General features: G+C 36.6%; 2 protein-coding genes across 4 annotated transcripts in view; one reads left to right on the forward strand and one right to left on the reverse strand.

The window, feature by feature from the left end:
* Positions 1-16,788, reverse strand: part of LOC110841493 (lysine-specific histone demethylase 1A) — a 502,755-nt gene that overhangs the window by 19,965 nt on the left and 466,002 nt on the right. The gene's annotated exons all lie outside the window — the stretch shown is intronic.
* Positions 1,744-5,040, forward strand: LOC110841500 (uncharacterized). The gene is made up of 2 exons (XM_022087123.2): positions 1,744-1,878; positions 3,525-5,040. Exons 1-2 carry the CDS (start codon positions 1,788-1,790, stop codon positions 4,001-4,003), a joined length of 570 nt encoding a protein of 189 aa, XP_021942815.1. The 5' UTR covers positions 1,744-1,787; the 3' UTR covers positions 4,004-5,040.

Here is a 16,788-nt window from a genome sequence, read left to right on the forward strand (position 1 = left end):
ACCGTTAACATGAATATATATTACGTCTGTCCAATCCTATGCAGTTATCACAAATTAGTCAAAGTCAGGCCGACTATAATTAAGTCTAAAATGCAATAATTTGTACTCGGCATTCTAGCATTCGAGGATTAGATTAGTAGTTCCTTAGTTAGTAACTAATGATTTAGTTCAATAGGAATTACACGTTAGAATTCATCTTTGATCATGTGAAGACCAATAATACACAAATTTGGTAGGCTTGACGAAATTACCCGCTACAATTACTGGTACTCCGCTCTCTGTAACTACTAATCAACTACACAGAGAAGAATCCTTCATAGAAAATTAACAGTCACTCAACCGATCAAGAAATTCCTCACCTTTTATGCAACCTTAAGGTTCATTACCGTATCATAACCCAGTTTAATCCAGCCACAAACATTTTCTTTATCATACATTTCGAATTACAAATGTAACTCCATCTAAGTTTTGGTCTCCCGGTAATTCGTAACTTCTTTTGAAATTTCACGACCAAAATTTTCATCTCTGCCATTCGTTCCACATGCCTCGCCTACAAAATACAGTGAAGCGTTATAAAATTAATTTTAGTTTGCCAATAGCCAATAATTTATGCCTATAATACAATTACTGAAATGAAACAACGTTTCGCTAAAAAATATCTCATTGTACGTAATACATTTAAAGATAGAATTAAACCTACATCACAGAATGAACTGAAATAATTATTTCAAACCTTTTTTGGGTGTATTAAAATTAAGTGATAAGAACAGACACGTCAGAAATGTTTCTTCCGAGCGATCGCACAATACAAACAAATGGACTCTAAACATAATGAAGATACAAAAGACTGGCTGAGAATAACATTTGACATTTCGGGTTCTCACGGCTATAAAAATAAAGATAATATTGAACTACGTATTCTGATAGACACTGATCCCACTGCCTTCATCACTATGGCGTCCTGATGTATACTTTAAAATTTGTTATTTAACAAATTATAAGACAGGACTTCAAATAGCCAAAAATTAATTTCCTACGTTCAGCCTATTTCCAAATGACCCAACACTTCCTGCAGCTAATTTCCCATAATGCCCCTCTTTTTCGCTAATACTTTTATGAGACCCAGAAGAACTAAGGAAGAGGCTTATTACTTTTTGCTAATCGCTTAATTGGTTTAGTTGTAATCGATAACTCTCTTCTCCCTTCTACGTAAAACCCTTTTAAGTGAAGAAATTAATTTTTAGTTATTCTACTGGTTTGGAGGTTCCACTTACTTGTACTCACTGAGCTGCATAAACTAAGAACTGTCGATAATTGCATGTTGACGTACTGGTATTGTGCGTCATTTTGTGTTGAAATAAAAACAATGACACAAAATGGATCTAGGAATTAAAGTACTAATTTATTTGTAATGACCACTCATGTTCATGTACCGATGTACCTCCACTCCTCCATACGTCCGCATGTCATGGCGTTCAATCAACTCACAATTGTGGCAAGTGTTTGTACTCCACATTGTTCTTAACTTCACCCCCGATGATAAGCAATGCTTCTCCATTATAGTCAACTAGGTCATTTGGGATTACTAAATCTTTCAGCCACTTCAAGCTGATAACACCGGGAGAGTACCCGAACTAATAAACAGTCTTATCACATTCTATTTTTAAGGCAAATGGGCGATTTTAATTATCACTGTGGAAAATTACTGGTATACAAATTCGTTTGTTATCTACTGTTTAAGACCATATAAGGGCCGTGTTGTGTTCAAGTCTGGCTGTAAATGAGCCATGTCCGTGGCACGGATCATTGTATTTGGCCTTATGGTCACATCAGCCTTCAGCTACGGGCGGACAGAAAACAGCAACGTCACTGTCTACAGTAAGTCGCATGTTTACTTCGATATTTTGTATTTGGAGTAAAGTGTAACATGTTTTCAGAAATGCGTACTTTTCAACAAACATAATTCTGATTCTGACTGTAAATGGTATAACAACGAATAAGGCCTACTGAATACGTACATTGCTAGTGGTTTGTCATCCATAAATGTATATGACGTACAATTGTGAAGTCAATGTTTGTTTGTAGTTTATTTAACGACGCTTTTCAGTAGGTCAGACTATATACCGTCGAATGGGAGGATGATTGTGAATTGGAATGGTATCCTGTGTTCTTTGGCTATTTTGTTGTATGGCGAATGGTTGGTTGTCTTCTACTGGCACTAAACTACGATGGTGGTAACAATAATAGACATTGTTTATTACTGTCATTATGTTTGTACTGCATCAAACGCCGGCTTAATAAAGTACATTTGTTACTACTTGACAGTGCACAAAATTACGCCTATTAATAGACTTTTGTCCATGTGTTTGGGGAGCAGCTAACACATTTCACACGTCTGTTATGTTACTTCATATAAATTCAGGATGTTATTTTACTCTGTGTTATGGAATGTCGTGTTGTAATTTGTCAAGCCATGGATCATAGTTTAAATTACAAGATAAGTTGCTTATTTAATACGTATTTTTCTACACTGTAAATAAAGCGTGTTGATATAGGTGGTTTGATATAGGCCTACTACTGGGATCCGGAGCAAATTCCAGATTTGTAACCACTTCAGCTAACCGGATCCCACAAATGCATCGAAGTATCTAGACACAGTATTGGTAAATTGTGATGTGAGTTATAACTTTATGTAGTTTTACAAGTGGTTACTGACGTCCTGCATAAACCTACCGCCTCATCTTGAGGGTAGGTGAAGACTACAGGTTTTTCCATTTCAGTGGGAACCACTACATGACGTCATAATCCAGAAAAGCACGATCTAAATTTTAGACGCCGTGATATTATAGTTCATATTTAGAAATCAACTAATCCTCCTGTGCTTAGCAACGAACTCGGTCACTTTCAAGATAAAAAATAGGTTAATAATAATTTGATTTAATTTAATAAATAATAATAATAAACTGGATCTTAGGTTCGTATAGATTTTCTTGCTGTAGATTGGATAGAACTGGCATTAATATTAAACATGCTGAAACTTTTTACTGAAAAAATATCATAAAGTAGTTATAATGCAAACAATTTTATAAACTACTGACTCTTCATGCATTGACCGAACACACTAGGCCTAAATAAAACAGACAGGACATGTAGAATGAACATGGAACATGATGCACTACCGCGACATTTTGATCGGAAAACCTTGGGGACTTATATCACATAATATACCTAAGAGTACATGGGGAGACACTGATAAAATCTATCTTACAAATCTACGGTATGAAAGTGCACTGGCTAAAGTCACGGTCCAATGACGGGCTTTTATTTTATGACTATTGATATTGGGGTTCCACAAAAATATTAAATATCGTGATGATCTGAGAATCTATCAGTTTTTCAATAAAACTATTATATCTGGAGTATAGAACACATAACATATACTAAAAGAATTGGTTTGCTAGAAAATCCTTAAATGTAAGATTCATTACCTTATGCATTAATTGCAAAACTTTCGTGATTTTTAGGTTATTTGAGGCAGTCCTTCAGCACAGACGACGTCCTTAAAAAACCACTGTTTGTTATTTCAAATGTGAACCCCGAGGAAGACGAGCTAAATGGCTACGTGGCTGAAGGTGGTCTCTCAGCTCTGGCAAGCGATCCCAATGGACAGGCAACTTACGACGCGCTGCGGTTGCAGGGCGGAACGGCATTATTGATACACCCGAATTTCGTGTCCCCAACTGCGCTGGAGTCAGCAACAGAAACTGCTGCTGTATCCCCTCTGCGTCTTCCAAATCTTGCAACATTGGCGGTCTTGGTGGCGTCTGCTGTCGGCATCCCTTGGCTCTTGTCAGGGTCCTCCAAGAAAAACTCCACCAACACCACAACTTTTAAACACGAAGGGTATCTTCTTAAGTTGTGCAAACTTGAACTGTCCGACGATTCTGTTCGTGTTATTGAAGGCTTAAATCAACTCCCTGCGTCCGTTATCAATAATGAATAAAACTCACTGTCAAAGAAACATTCCCATCTTTTATGGAACTCAAAGGTTCGTTACTGTGCTCGCAAGAATCTGCTATCGGAAGAATAGCATTGGATTACAACAAAGCTGACCAGCCAATTTACAGAATACTTCACTAAAAACTTTCAGATATCTAAACTATTAAATCTGGTAACCGGTAACAAGTTACGTAGACCTCAAACCCTTTTTATTAATATATATATATATATATATATATATATATATATATACACATACACACATAAACACATACATAAATCATAGGCCTGTATCAGAAAAATATATGATGCAGAGCACTAAATTTCGTGTAATTTAAGAGCTTAAATTGCTTTGTTGTTATGGTTGTAAAGTATTCATAGAGAAAATGAGTCGTATGCATGTGGCTCTCGTTATACGCGGTGTTGCATTGCTGCGAATAGCGAAATGAAATGGTACCGTGTAAAACGGGAAACGTTGATATTCTCATTGATACACCATCAGAGGCCTTAATGTGTGGTCCCAGGAGTCAAAATAATTGGGGGGGGGGGGGTCAGTGAAATTGCTCGTGCAACTTAGCGTACCTGCGCGGCAGCTATTTACTGTGGCCGCGGATAATATATAAATGCATACTGAAATAAAACGGCGAATATACGAAAACGTGGATGTGGAAAACGCAAAAAAAAAAAAAATCACCTGTATAGGCGTGCAAACATTTAATGTCTTATTAAATACAGGTCGTAAGATATAATCAACAATTATTTCCGTATAATTAATTTTGAGAAAGGCCGAAAAAATTGCAGGTAATCTAGCTAATATAACACATAATACATATAATGTGTACTATTCCTAATTCTAGTCTGTTCCCTGAAGTAAACTCTGATAATTACCGAACCATTCGGTGGAGTAGTTATCACTCTGCTTATATTCTGGAGGTCCCAGATTTAATAATAAAATTTGTAATTTACCATCTCTAAAAAATGAAGTAACACGTGTTGAGTTAAATATCGCATTAATAAACCAATAAGAATATTCTTTGACAACCAATTTTCTTTCGGATTGGATTTCCGTTACAAGCACGCACATGCTAAAGCCCATGAAGTGGTAGCCTACCTGGAGACCCGGACTTTGATCGCTGTGCGTGAACGTACTTTCCCGTAGCCAAGAAGACAAGTTTTAGCTTTATTAGCAACTTCGCTGGCTTTCAGTCTCATGTCTAATTTGCTTACTCCATGCGGTGCATCATTAATCACTTTCAGAATTGAGAATCCTCTTTTCCAGCTACCGGATTCTAGCCATAATCGATCTTCGTCTATCTGCTCTTGTCCTACCTCTCGTTTGCTTTCCTTTACCCACCTCCTTTCCATCAATTTCTTTTTACTCTTTGATAACTCCTAATCTATTTCACCCACTGAGCTTTCCATTACAGCCTGCCATTCTGTGATGTCGTCGAAGTACCTCTTCATTTTTTGACAGCGAAGAAAGAAAGAACGAGCCGTGTTTGTTCGACGCTGAAACCCTTAAAGTTATAACTAAATTCTGTTCCTGAATCACGACTGTGCCTAACTTAACACGTTTATCCCTGTATCAGGTGCTTACAATTGCAATCACACGTGCCGTGGATAACTGCATACGAAATATTGAATATGTACTTTTTAGTTATACACCTACTTATATAGTCTTCCGCTCAAAACAATTCGTTTAGAGCAGGGATTCTCTAACTTCAAGACGCCGAAGATCAAATTCTTACTTGCTTTCTTCTCGAGGGGTCGCAGGTTTATAAATGAGGGTAATTTATTGAAACTTCCTGGCAATAATCTCCAATAACAACATTTCGAGAAAATACGTGTATCTGTTCTCGAACTGTTTCATGTATGCGGACGGACAGGCAGTTAGACGAACGAATTAAATTTAACAGAAACGTCGCAGGCTTGCCAATGTGCCTAAAAATATATCAATGAACTACATAAATTTTCAGCTTGTAATACCATATTCCTTTTATGCTCTTAAAAATGTGAATGTATATACATATGACACGCTTTTACAATAAATATCGTAAATTACAATTTATTACTTTAGAAACTGTAGATAGAAAAGATTAATCTAATTTCTTTATTTTAAATTATGGTCCTACTGGGAAATATTCGCTGTGCATCTGAACGTTTAGATGAAAACTGTAATCCTCACGGGAATTTCCAACGGCATAATTCTAATTCCAGAAAAAATGGCTAGACTGAGTTGGAGATTAATTCCATGAAGACCCTTAAAAGCAGACTACACAGTACTCGGTTAATGATCATGAAACTTTATTCAATTTACAATCTTCTTAATAAAATACTCACGGGAGATACCCGCGTCACATGACAGAAAACGTTAATTTAAGAACACGAATAAAGATCAATGTCAATACCGGTAGCTTATTATGATTTATCTTAAAAATAAAAACCGGCTGTATATTCTGACGAAGAATTATATCATGTCACATATTTTTTATCAAATTGTTCATTTTTTAATCAAAAACCCTAAGGCATAAAACCACTATATCAGAACATTAATTCAATATACCTAATAAAATTTGCTTAACAAATCCATGCACGTAACTTTTCTATTCAAGGGTTAACACAATTCAAACCCCACACATGACACTAGCTCTTTCTGTACTCAGCTTTGATGCATTTATTCTTGACTTATTTTACCTACACATTTTTAACTACACAGATTTATAACCCCTTCAGTTTCAGATCGAATATCATCGTCGACAAATATCACTGCAGCTAACCCATCACCGTTACACAAGCTAACAAACTGTGCACAGTACCCACTAGAAGGCTTGGTTCTTGTGAAGGGGCAACATTTAAGATGTATCTCATTTATTTGTACTGGCCCACTGCAAACGCCGAATAACTTGCTGTTATACTTAATGGACGTAGCGCGTATTTCCTTATTTACTTTCAATCGTGAATCCATTTTAAAAGGCTAAGGAAACATTTGAATAACGAATCTGCTACGTGCTTACAATCTACGTTATTCAATAACGAAATTCTTTCTTTCACTAAGAATAACAAGAAATAGCCTTAGGATAACTTTAAGACTGAACAAAAATGGAAAAAAAGGCTTGTAATATAAAATTCTTTCAACCAAAATTTATTGAAGAAAACACTCTAGTAGTTTATTTGAAGACAAACGAAATGCAATTTCGCTTTGAGGCATTTTTAAATAAAAAGAAGTCTGTGAAGTACGTTTGGGAGGAGTTTCTGCCTAGTACTACTCATTATATATTGATTTAGCCACTCTCCTTTTGCATTTTTATGTTTTCTTAAGAAAAGAAAATTTCTTCCGCCCAAGAAACCCTCGAAAGCATTCCAAAGTTATTTGCGAATTTAATAGAATAATAACAGTTGATAAATTGAAAACTCTGGCCAACATCTAACTTCCGTCTACGTTCTGAGCATCTCTGACATATTCTTATGGTACCACGCTATAGTGATGAAGCGGGTAGACGAGCTTCCTTCTGGAACAGGCGCGGTTTACTGGGTAGGCCTACAGTTTTTCCTTTAATAAACAAAATGAACCGACTGATCTTCCATTGAAATGATATCACATGACCCTGGTAAGCGATAAAGTATCTAATTCATATTCAGAAATTCCCTGCATCGTATCCTAACTATGGTTTTTGATGCTAAAGATATCAAATTTCGACTTCGTGGCTTTCCTCAGCACATCCAGTAAAATGAGGGGACATTACCTTAGATCAGCATACCATAGCCTCCTTTAAAACCCTTGCTTGTTCAGAATTTATTAACATTCTTCAATATTCTTTAAACTTTTTAGTAAAAAAGCAACCTCTATATTTTTTCTTTCATTACAGTATAAACGAAATGCAGCAACCTTTTCACGTCATTTGGTATTTAGAACATAGTATGAATTACTCTGTTGTCAGCGTCAGTTAACTTGGACTCTGCACCTACTCAGCCGAGAGAGATTTTGGCTCGGCTCATTACGGCTTGGTTTATGCAACGGGACGGCAAGGCAGCGGTGTTCTCGCCATTTTTATATGTTTACACCGCTCATATTGTGCGTACGACGGAGACATTTTATATTGGACCGTAGTACGAAGACGAACATGCTTAGAATGTGTTATTCTAAGCTTCCTCCCGAGTCAAGATAAATGATGAGGAAAATTCCGTTACAGTCTATAAAAACTATAAATGTCATAACATTCAAACAAGTCGGCGGGTTACAGTTGCGCCACGACACTGATTGTTGACGTCACTCAGGCTATGGACATTGTACGGATTATCTCGCCACTAAATTAACTTTCTAAGTAGAAGTACTGACATGTGTGTTGTTAAACTTGGATTAGTGAAATGTATTACAAGCACATAAAAATGCAACACATATATAACATATTTATTCATAATTTAAAATATTTTTGGTCATATGATATTCTTAGCATTTCACGTTTAATTGGAATTAGTATTGTAAGAAATAATCAAAAACTTCTTGTCTCTTTCTCTGAGCGACAAACTCATTCCCTTGCAGTCCTTTGTCGTACAAAGTTGTGAAGAATCTTTCGATTTAGCCTTCTCAGTATTTCTTTCCCTTCATTTCAGTCTTTTCCTTCTCGTGTTTTTGCCCAGGTTTCGTTTAGAATCGGTCAATGGCATGCGTTCACATGTGGTACAAAGAACTGGTTCCACTTCTGTCATTGCAGCCTAACCGGAAATACTTTAAGAAACTCACGCAGTGTAAAAGAAAGATATATCGAATCAAACTTGAACAAAGAGTTAGTTTTTTATGTTTTATTCTTTCATTTGTAGACTTTCATTACAGAATTGGAGACTTGGGATTTGCTTCTTAGCACGACGCACGAACTTGATGGAAAATTACCGTTTGTGACTCGAATATAACTTAGCTATCTGACCAAAAGGACTTAAATTAAAGGAATGAGTTTAAAAAATAAGTAAGTGCCCCCGAACGTTAGCATTGTTACCAGAAAGCTTAAAAAAACTCTGTTCCATGGAGTTAGTTGCCTACCAGTTATACACAATAAAGCATAAAATAATATTCCTTAAGTGAGTTATTTGAGATTTTTCTCACGTGAACTTGAGACAAAATTCAGGAAGTAAATGCCCGTTTCTGAGTATGAAATTACTTGACAAATTTTAATAAAATTTTATATTGAATGTCTACACTAATCATCGTCCAGCAGATGAAAATGTTTGTTTTTACTCGATCGAACATAATTTCCGTTTTATAATTACATGAAGCTCAAATCAGTTTCCTCTTAAAATTGCCATCGTACTAAATATTAATACATGTCACTCAGATTTTCTTAAGATCTACAACTTTAATTTGAAACGCCTTTGTGTGTCGTAATTAAAGCCGAATATTTAACGAAACACAAGAAAAACTACGTCCAGGCACTACTGCAATGCATATTTTATACGATTAGCTTTGCAACAGTGAGTATGTCTGCAATAAATTAACAACGCTAGCCATGCACGAAAATTCGCGTAGGACGCATTTGCACAATATGAACTCCATTTTGTCTTCCCGTCTGTTTTCTAAGAAACTCAAAATTAAAATATACAAAACAATATTTTTGCCTGTTGTTCTGTATGGGTGCGAAACATGGTCTCTCACTCAGAGGGAGGAACACAGATTGCAGGTGTTTGAGAACAGGGTGTTGAGGAGGATATTTGGGCCTAAGAGAGAAGACGATGGGGCATGGAAAAAACCTCATAATCATGAGCTTAAAAATCTGTACTCCTCCCCCAGTATTGTCAGGGTGATTAAGTCGAGAAGAATGAGATGGGCTGGGCATGTAGCGCGCATGGATGGGACAAGAGGTGTGCACCTGGTATTGGTCGGGAAGCCTGGGGGGAAGAGACCGCTGGGGAGACCTAGACGTAGATGGGAGGATAATGTCAGGCGGGATCTATGGGAGATAGGAGTCGAAGGAGACTGGATTTTGTTGGCCCAGGACAGGGTCCGGTGGAGGGCTTTGGTTAATTCAGTGATGAACCTTCGGGTTCCGTAAGCCAGCTAGTTAGTTATCTTGGCATTTGCCTAGAGAGTCTGAGGAAAATCAGGATAGCGGGTCTCAGGGCTGGTATTTGAACAAGAATCCACCGCCCCATTATGAAACGGGAGTATCAGCGTCTCCCTCTGCAATGGTGACCGCCGTCCGGAAAGTAATTTGGACTTACACTGCGCAGAACAAAGTATTCTTTCAGACAGACTGAACTGCTTAGATTGTGGAAGTTTAGCAGGGACTGAAAGTGGGCTTCGTAAATAGTATAAGAAAAACACAAATACTCGAAACGCTTAGAATAATCTTTACATAAATTTACCTCACATTAAATCCTGTTTATAACAGAATCTCAATTGGTGTCGATATTAATTGATTTACAACAGACGCAAGCACATAACAGGGTTACCAGATAAATTGTAGCTAAGAGAAAAACATCCTTTTACCCGTCACTCAATTTCACTTTCTTTCAAAAATCTGTTAAATTATTCTGCAGATATTTTGAGGGGACAGTTTATTTTCTTTTACTATTTGCAAGATGAATGTTCCGTCTCATATAAATTCCAGGTAGAATGTAAGGAACGAAATTACACTGAAGAGAAAATAAATGTTCAAGTATACTGTTTTCTGCTGGAATCTTCTCAAGACGAAATTGCACTAGGAGTAGCATATAAGTCTTCAACATTCCTTGTAATGCGACTGTCTTTAATACCCAGTCAGTTCATCTTCCCCTTCTATGGAGAACAGCGAGCCTGGAGAAGCCCTAATCGCTTATCTAGTCAAGAAACTCCATTTTGTGGAACCAGAATATTCATTGCCAAGTTTTAAAAAGCTCATCACACGACCTTATCCCGAGCCAGTTCAATCCAATCGACACTCACTCCGTATTTAAGAATCGCCTAAATACTATCCGTTTATCTCCGTGCCTCCCAAATGGTCTCGTACATTTAGATTTTTCAATAAAAACGATTTATAAATTCCTTCATTTAATCGCTCCGACACCTGTTAGTGAGAATTATAAATTATTAAGCTCTTCAATATGTAATTCAATAATACTTTATCTTACAAAAAACTGTTACATGACACAAATTGTACACCTCGTCAAATCCTACAAAGTTTATTTTAAAATATTTTGGTACATTAAGTATTTAAATAAATACAAATAGTAATTTATACCACCATTCTATGCGATATCTGTAATGTAATTGGTCTTGTGATAAAAGATTTGAACTTGCGACTAATTAACATCAAGGTCAATGAGGTAAGAAAAACCGAAAGAATGTATTTGGTTTATATTTGTACTCCATTACGATGCGTTTTCGTCTTTTATTGACGTAGTCTCATTACAAAAAACTGCATGCAGAGACGACGAACACCGTGGCGGTATCTATTGGCTGACACGCAGCCTCCCTAGCAACTTTAATCTTCTTAATGTCTTCCGGCTCCGGTGGCACAGTCGGCAACGCACCTCGTTCATAGTATACTTAAGACGTCAGCGAAGGCGACGTAAAGATACGTGAATAATTCACATAAGGTAGGCTTATTAATTACTGAAAATTATACAATTCAGGTGTTGTCCCGTTCACAAATGGCGTTTCTTCACGAGATACTTGTTTGTGGCATGGAAATAATTTGGATTTATCGGTAAAAACAATATAAATTAAAAGTAAATGAAATTACGCACTGTTGTCTTTCTGAACCGTTATAATTATATTTTTTCTGACTTTAGGACCACTGTAACTCAGTTACAGAATTTCATAAGTGTGAAGATACTTGTGACTTGCCCTGTATTTGGCTAAATGTCCCAACCCCTGCGAAAGTTTATTTTTGGAGTCGTTAACTCAACTTGTACCGTATCTTGTCCCAAAACGCAAAGCTAACTTTATGCCGTAAAGACAGGCCATTGTTCCCCCCCCCCCCTCCCCCGCACCCTGGTTTATACAATATGGGAGCTGCACATTTTACTCTGCGCGATTATGCTTATTTTCCTTTGCACATATGTTAGCACACTCTGTAAAATGAGACACTTACGAAGTTATTTCCATATAACAACTCCGATATGCTTCTGAATGTTTCTTTGCCCTTTGTTACGTAGTAAAGAAAATTACTTAATCTTTCCATGCACACAATGCCAAGTACTAGCCATTATTACGATAAGCCGGTTTCTGCTGGTACTTTTAAACTTTTGTTATGTCTTGGCAAAATACTTTACAGGCGCCTTTAAAAAACCCTCAAATTTATTTCCTTTAATTAGTAGCCCTATGTAGCGCGAGAAATTTGGACCGTCACAAAAATGTTCTCAGTCTCGCAATGACTGTAGTTATAACACAGAGCATATATCTGTTTATTTGATGTTAAATGTGTTTCTGAAAATATAAAGAAGCTGGATTTCTACAAGGCATCACAGATAAAATTGTCCGAACCTTCTGTCAGCTTTTTTAACTGAAATGAAAAAAATTTCTTATTTGTATTATTAATATATATTATATATGTATATTATAAATATACACATATGTTGTCGGCGTTAGTATTCTGGGTTGTAAAATCATTTGGACTTGCAGGTAGCAGAATTTCGGAGTAACCTATAACTTCAGGGTGAATTTAAGCTGGAGGCAGGGTATTTTGAGTTAATTTAAAATTTATTCGACAACAAAATATGATAAGTTTTTGAGTGCATGTAATGTAATTATTCAACCTGAACAGTGGTGTCAAATAAACAGGAATAAAGGACAAAATAACTTTTATGGAATGTTAGACGTAAAGAACTTCTTCAATGATATGATACATATGCTTATTTGTTGGGAGTAATATTTATTCATTAATGCAATATATGGAATAAATTACAGACATACTTGACTCCCAGCAGAAGTTTTTAATCTGTTAATGTTTTGTGGACTAGCAAGGTGTTTCTACAAAAATATGCACGAGTTAAGTCGTTGTTCCGTAAAAACAATATACACTTCAATCTTTCGTTTTAATAATATCCCTCCAAGTTGTATTCGTATTTTTTAAAGAAAGTTCAGAAGAATGAGATATTTAGTGTAGCATATACCTAACAGATGGTGATACAGTATAATGATATGAGCTAGTTTCGAAAAGTAACATCTGTCCATGAGAAAACAGATAACACGAGGCGAGACAAATTTACGTATATCTGAGCACCTATATACCGGGTTTCCATTTTACGAGGCTGCGGTCGTTCTTGCATTGCGTGATCGGCCGGTGCCCCGTTGATGCGGGCGAGAGTCGTGCCCGATCTTCCGGTGGGTGAACGGCGAATCAGTTTCAGTGCCGCTAGTAACAGCGAACTACAAATATTTCTCGTCACTGATACATGTTATTACATTAATTTTCTTACCTTAATTCACAATAGATGTTCAAAGTGACTTCAATGTGCTTGCATGCAAGCTTCACATCTCGTTAACATATTTCTAAATACTCGACGAAGCTCTTCTTGGGATATTGCCGAAATGAATTGTCGTTTCCTGTTCTTTTTATCCAAAACTGATCCCGTACTACGAAATTATTTTACTAAGCTCTCTATCATGGGCCTGCTAGAAACACTTACACCGGGAAAATGTCTGCGATATTTACGGCGGCATCTTCCGTAGGATGAATATTTGACATATGTTTCGACTAAGAACACACGTTGCTTAATACTATACACCATATTATCAACGTCAATCCGCAACGAGAGACGCAATGAAACTGATTCGCCGGTGACTCATGAGAAGAACACGCTCTAGTCCTGCTGACGTCAACAGATCGCTAGCCGAACACATGACCGCAGCCTCATAAAATGGAAACCCGGTATTTGGATATGTGTCATCTGTTGTGCAAATAAGATGCAGTCCCCATAATTTGAATACATTATACCAAGTTTAACTATAATGGTACACCTCAGAGCTTCAGTTGATTACCATATATTCACATGAAAATATGTACCTCTTCAAGCACCATATATTGTATTCGTATAAATTATTTAATATGTATTATTTTATTAAAGCGTGTATACCTGGTCTCTTTAAAAATAAAAACATTTTCTTGTTACTTGAGTTTATTCTAATACAGCGGGTCAGCCAGTAGTAAGGTATTTAATTCTGACGGTAGATGACTCTACGAACAACATAATAAAACGTACAGTAATTACGTCTACGTAGAGAGAGATTATGGAATACTGAGGCTTTGATAGAGTTACAGTGTGCAGAAAATTTCAATGAAACTTAGAACGAGCAGTTAATATGAATGAAGCTCAACTACACTTAAATTTATTATCTGTTCATTGCCCTCATTTTTTGTCTCTAAATCAGTAGAATGGGGTAGAAGGGGAGGAGGAGAGTAAATGGAAGGAAAAGATAGGAATGAAAAGGGGGGGGGGTAGAGAAAGGAAGGATTGGAGCCCCTCGGCAGGGTTGTCGAGCGAAGCGAGTAAATGGCAGACCCCTAGAATTTCATTAAAATTCAATGTATACAAATGGACCGACCAGGTATGTCTACCGGTAGGAAAGTGTCCGGTTTGAACATCGGCCAGATTCGGTTCTTCTACGGTACACATTCTCTTGAGATGCACAGTGGAACAGTATAATGAAGTAAGCCACGGCTATCTCCTTTCAAATTCTTATGTACATCCCATTCAAGGACATCTTCCCATCCTAGTCGACTATTACTTGTCTCCTTTTTGCAATTAATTCAAATAACATCAAATGATTGCCGAACTTCAAGATTTATAAATAACTAAATTATAAATGTGAAGTGTGGAGGTGTTTAAAAGAACAGTGGGAAAGAGTAGAATCTCTAAAAAGTAATGTAAAAACTCATTAACCTGTTGAACATTCATGAGTTTCTTGTGGCGCTGTCATTTAAGTCTGAGCGTTTTTAGTTTCTAACGGATGCTTAAAAAATGAGACCCAACCTCAGAAGAAATCTTATTACCTGCACAGAAACTCAGAGATAAAAAAAAGCTTTCCACTTATATATGCATAGAATGATCTTCCTTTCGTAACTCTTCACCTCAAGTAGTACTTCTTTAGACGTTTACAATTTGCATGTCGACTACACACTGTGCCAATTACAACATACAATATACTGCTGATATCATAGTTATAAATTTATTAGAAAGAAAATTAATATTTTTATCAGTGATTTAGACTCACATAAAGAATATCAAAGAACCGGCTAATGCAATGAACACCATGTGGTGTTACTTCAAAAGGGTTGGCGCTTCTTTACGACTTCCCTTCTTATTATTTAACCCGTAACTGCGTTGGACATTGCCTATTTTATAACGTATGTTCGATACACACGACGTTTCGAGAGTTACCTCCACCTTGGTCTTAATGTAATTATGGTGGAATAAGATATGAAGATAGTTTCATTGGTCTTTGTGTCAAATTTAGGCCGGAGTTTTAACAAACTGGCAGCATGCTAACGAATTTTCAAAGTTCGGACAGTATTTTGACTTTATCACAGTTGGTGTTATATTTCTTTGGCCAGCATTCCTTTCTAATTTTGTCCATGACAACTGTATAACAGATAAATCTTTCATAAACAGATGTATTCACACACATGCACATATATATATTTTCTAATTAAAATTTCTCAAAGTACACTAAGTTAAATGGTATCATATAATATCCGACATTCAAAGTTCGATGGAATTTACTTTAGATGAAATACTTCAACCACGAAAATGTTAACATTAACCGCTTCCTTCAACATCATTCAAACTTAACATTCTCGTAAATTCTTCAAGCCTCATTCACAAATTCCTCGACATTCAGCTCACTGTCTGCATAGAATAGTTTCCTTTTCGAGACGCTAATAATCGCCCATCTAATAAAGTAATTCCTGTCGTTACAACCGAAAGATTTATTGTTTCCTCACAAGAGCCAACCAATAGACTCTATCCTAAGCCACGTGAATGTAGTCCACACACACGCACTTCATGAAGTTCCATCTTAATATTATCCTCTCATCTATGCCCAGGTTTTCCAAGTGATCTTTTCCTTTCAGATTTGGGACCGAAGTGTTATAGGCTCATGTATTTCTCATACTTGGTGTTTTAAATATTCCACATATAACCATACACAAACGGACAAAAACTATATCTCTTTAGTTATTTCTCTACACTTTCTGATTGCATAAGTTACACAGCTCTGACTACGAAAGATAAAATGGGAACAAATATGGCCATTGCTTATTTTGTATATCTCCAGCATTTACCTGGCGGTACTGAGGAATAACAAGAAATGCTTCTGCGCAATAATTAGAACTGCATCTTGCGAAAACAAAGCAGGGGTGTCTATCATCTTAACCATGACTACATGTTCGAAAACAATGTCAAAAAGTTAATTTAAATATGCGGAAACGCTAAGCAGGTTAGTATGAAGTCCACTGCATATAGCAGTATTTAATATCAGTGAACAGGTAGAGAAGTTATATACATTCAAATAACAAAACTCGCGTGTCTAAGAAAATATCTAGTATTTTCAGTGCCAGACATAATATATACACCGCCACATCGCATCACAGATTGCGTGTTCCTGAGGAGGTACATTTATAAATACATGTGCGTAGATCAATATATCACAATGGAGATCGATACATTACAAGTAATTTCCAATAAAATTACTAACGCACAAGAACACTTAGACATTCCGCAACGAGGTGCATGTTTATGAAGGTACGAGGAAGGTAAATGGGGCAGTGATCGAAATTCGTCACTAGTCACGCAACGAAACTACGACCCGCTACAGTG

Source organism: Zootermopsis nevadensis, unplaced genomic scaffold, assembly GCF_977971745.1.
Source record: "Zootermopsis nevadensis isolate Lab colony 2312 unplaced genomic scaffold, Znev_1.0 Znev_ptg000010l, whole genome shotgun sequence".
NCBI classification, from domain to species: domain Eukaryota; kingdom Metazoa; phylum Arthropoda; class Insecta; order Blattodea; family Termopsidae; genus Zootermopsis; species Zootermopsis nevadensis.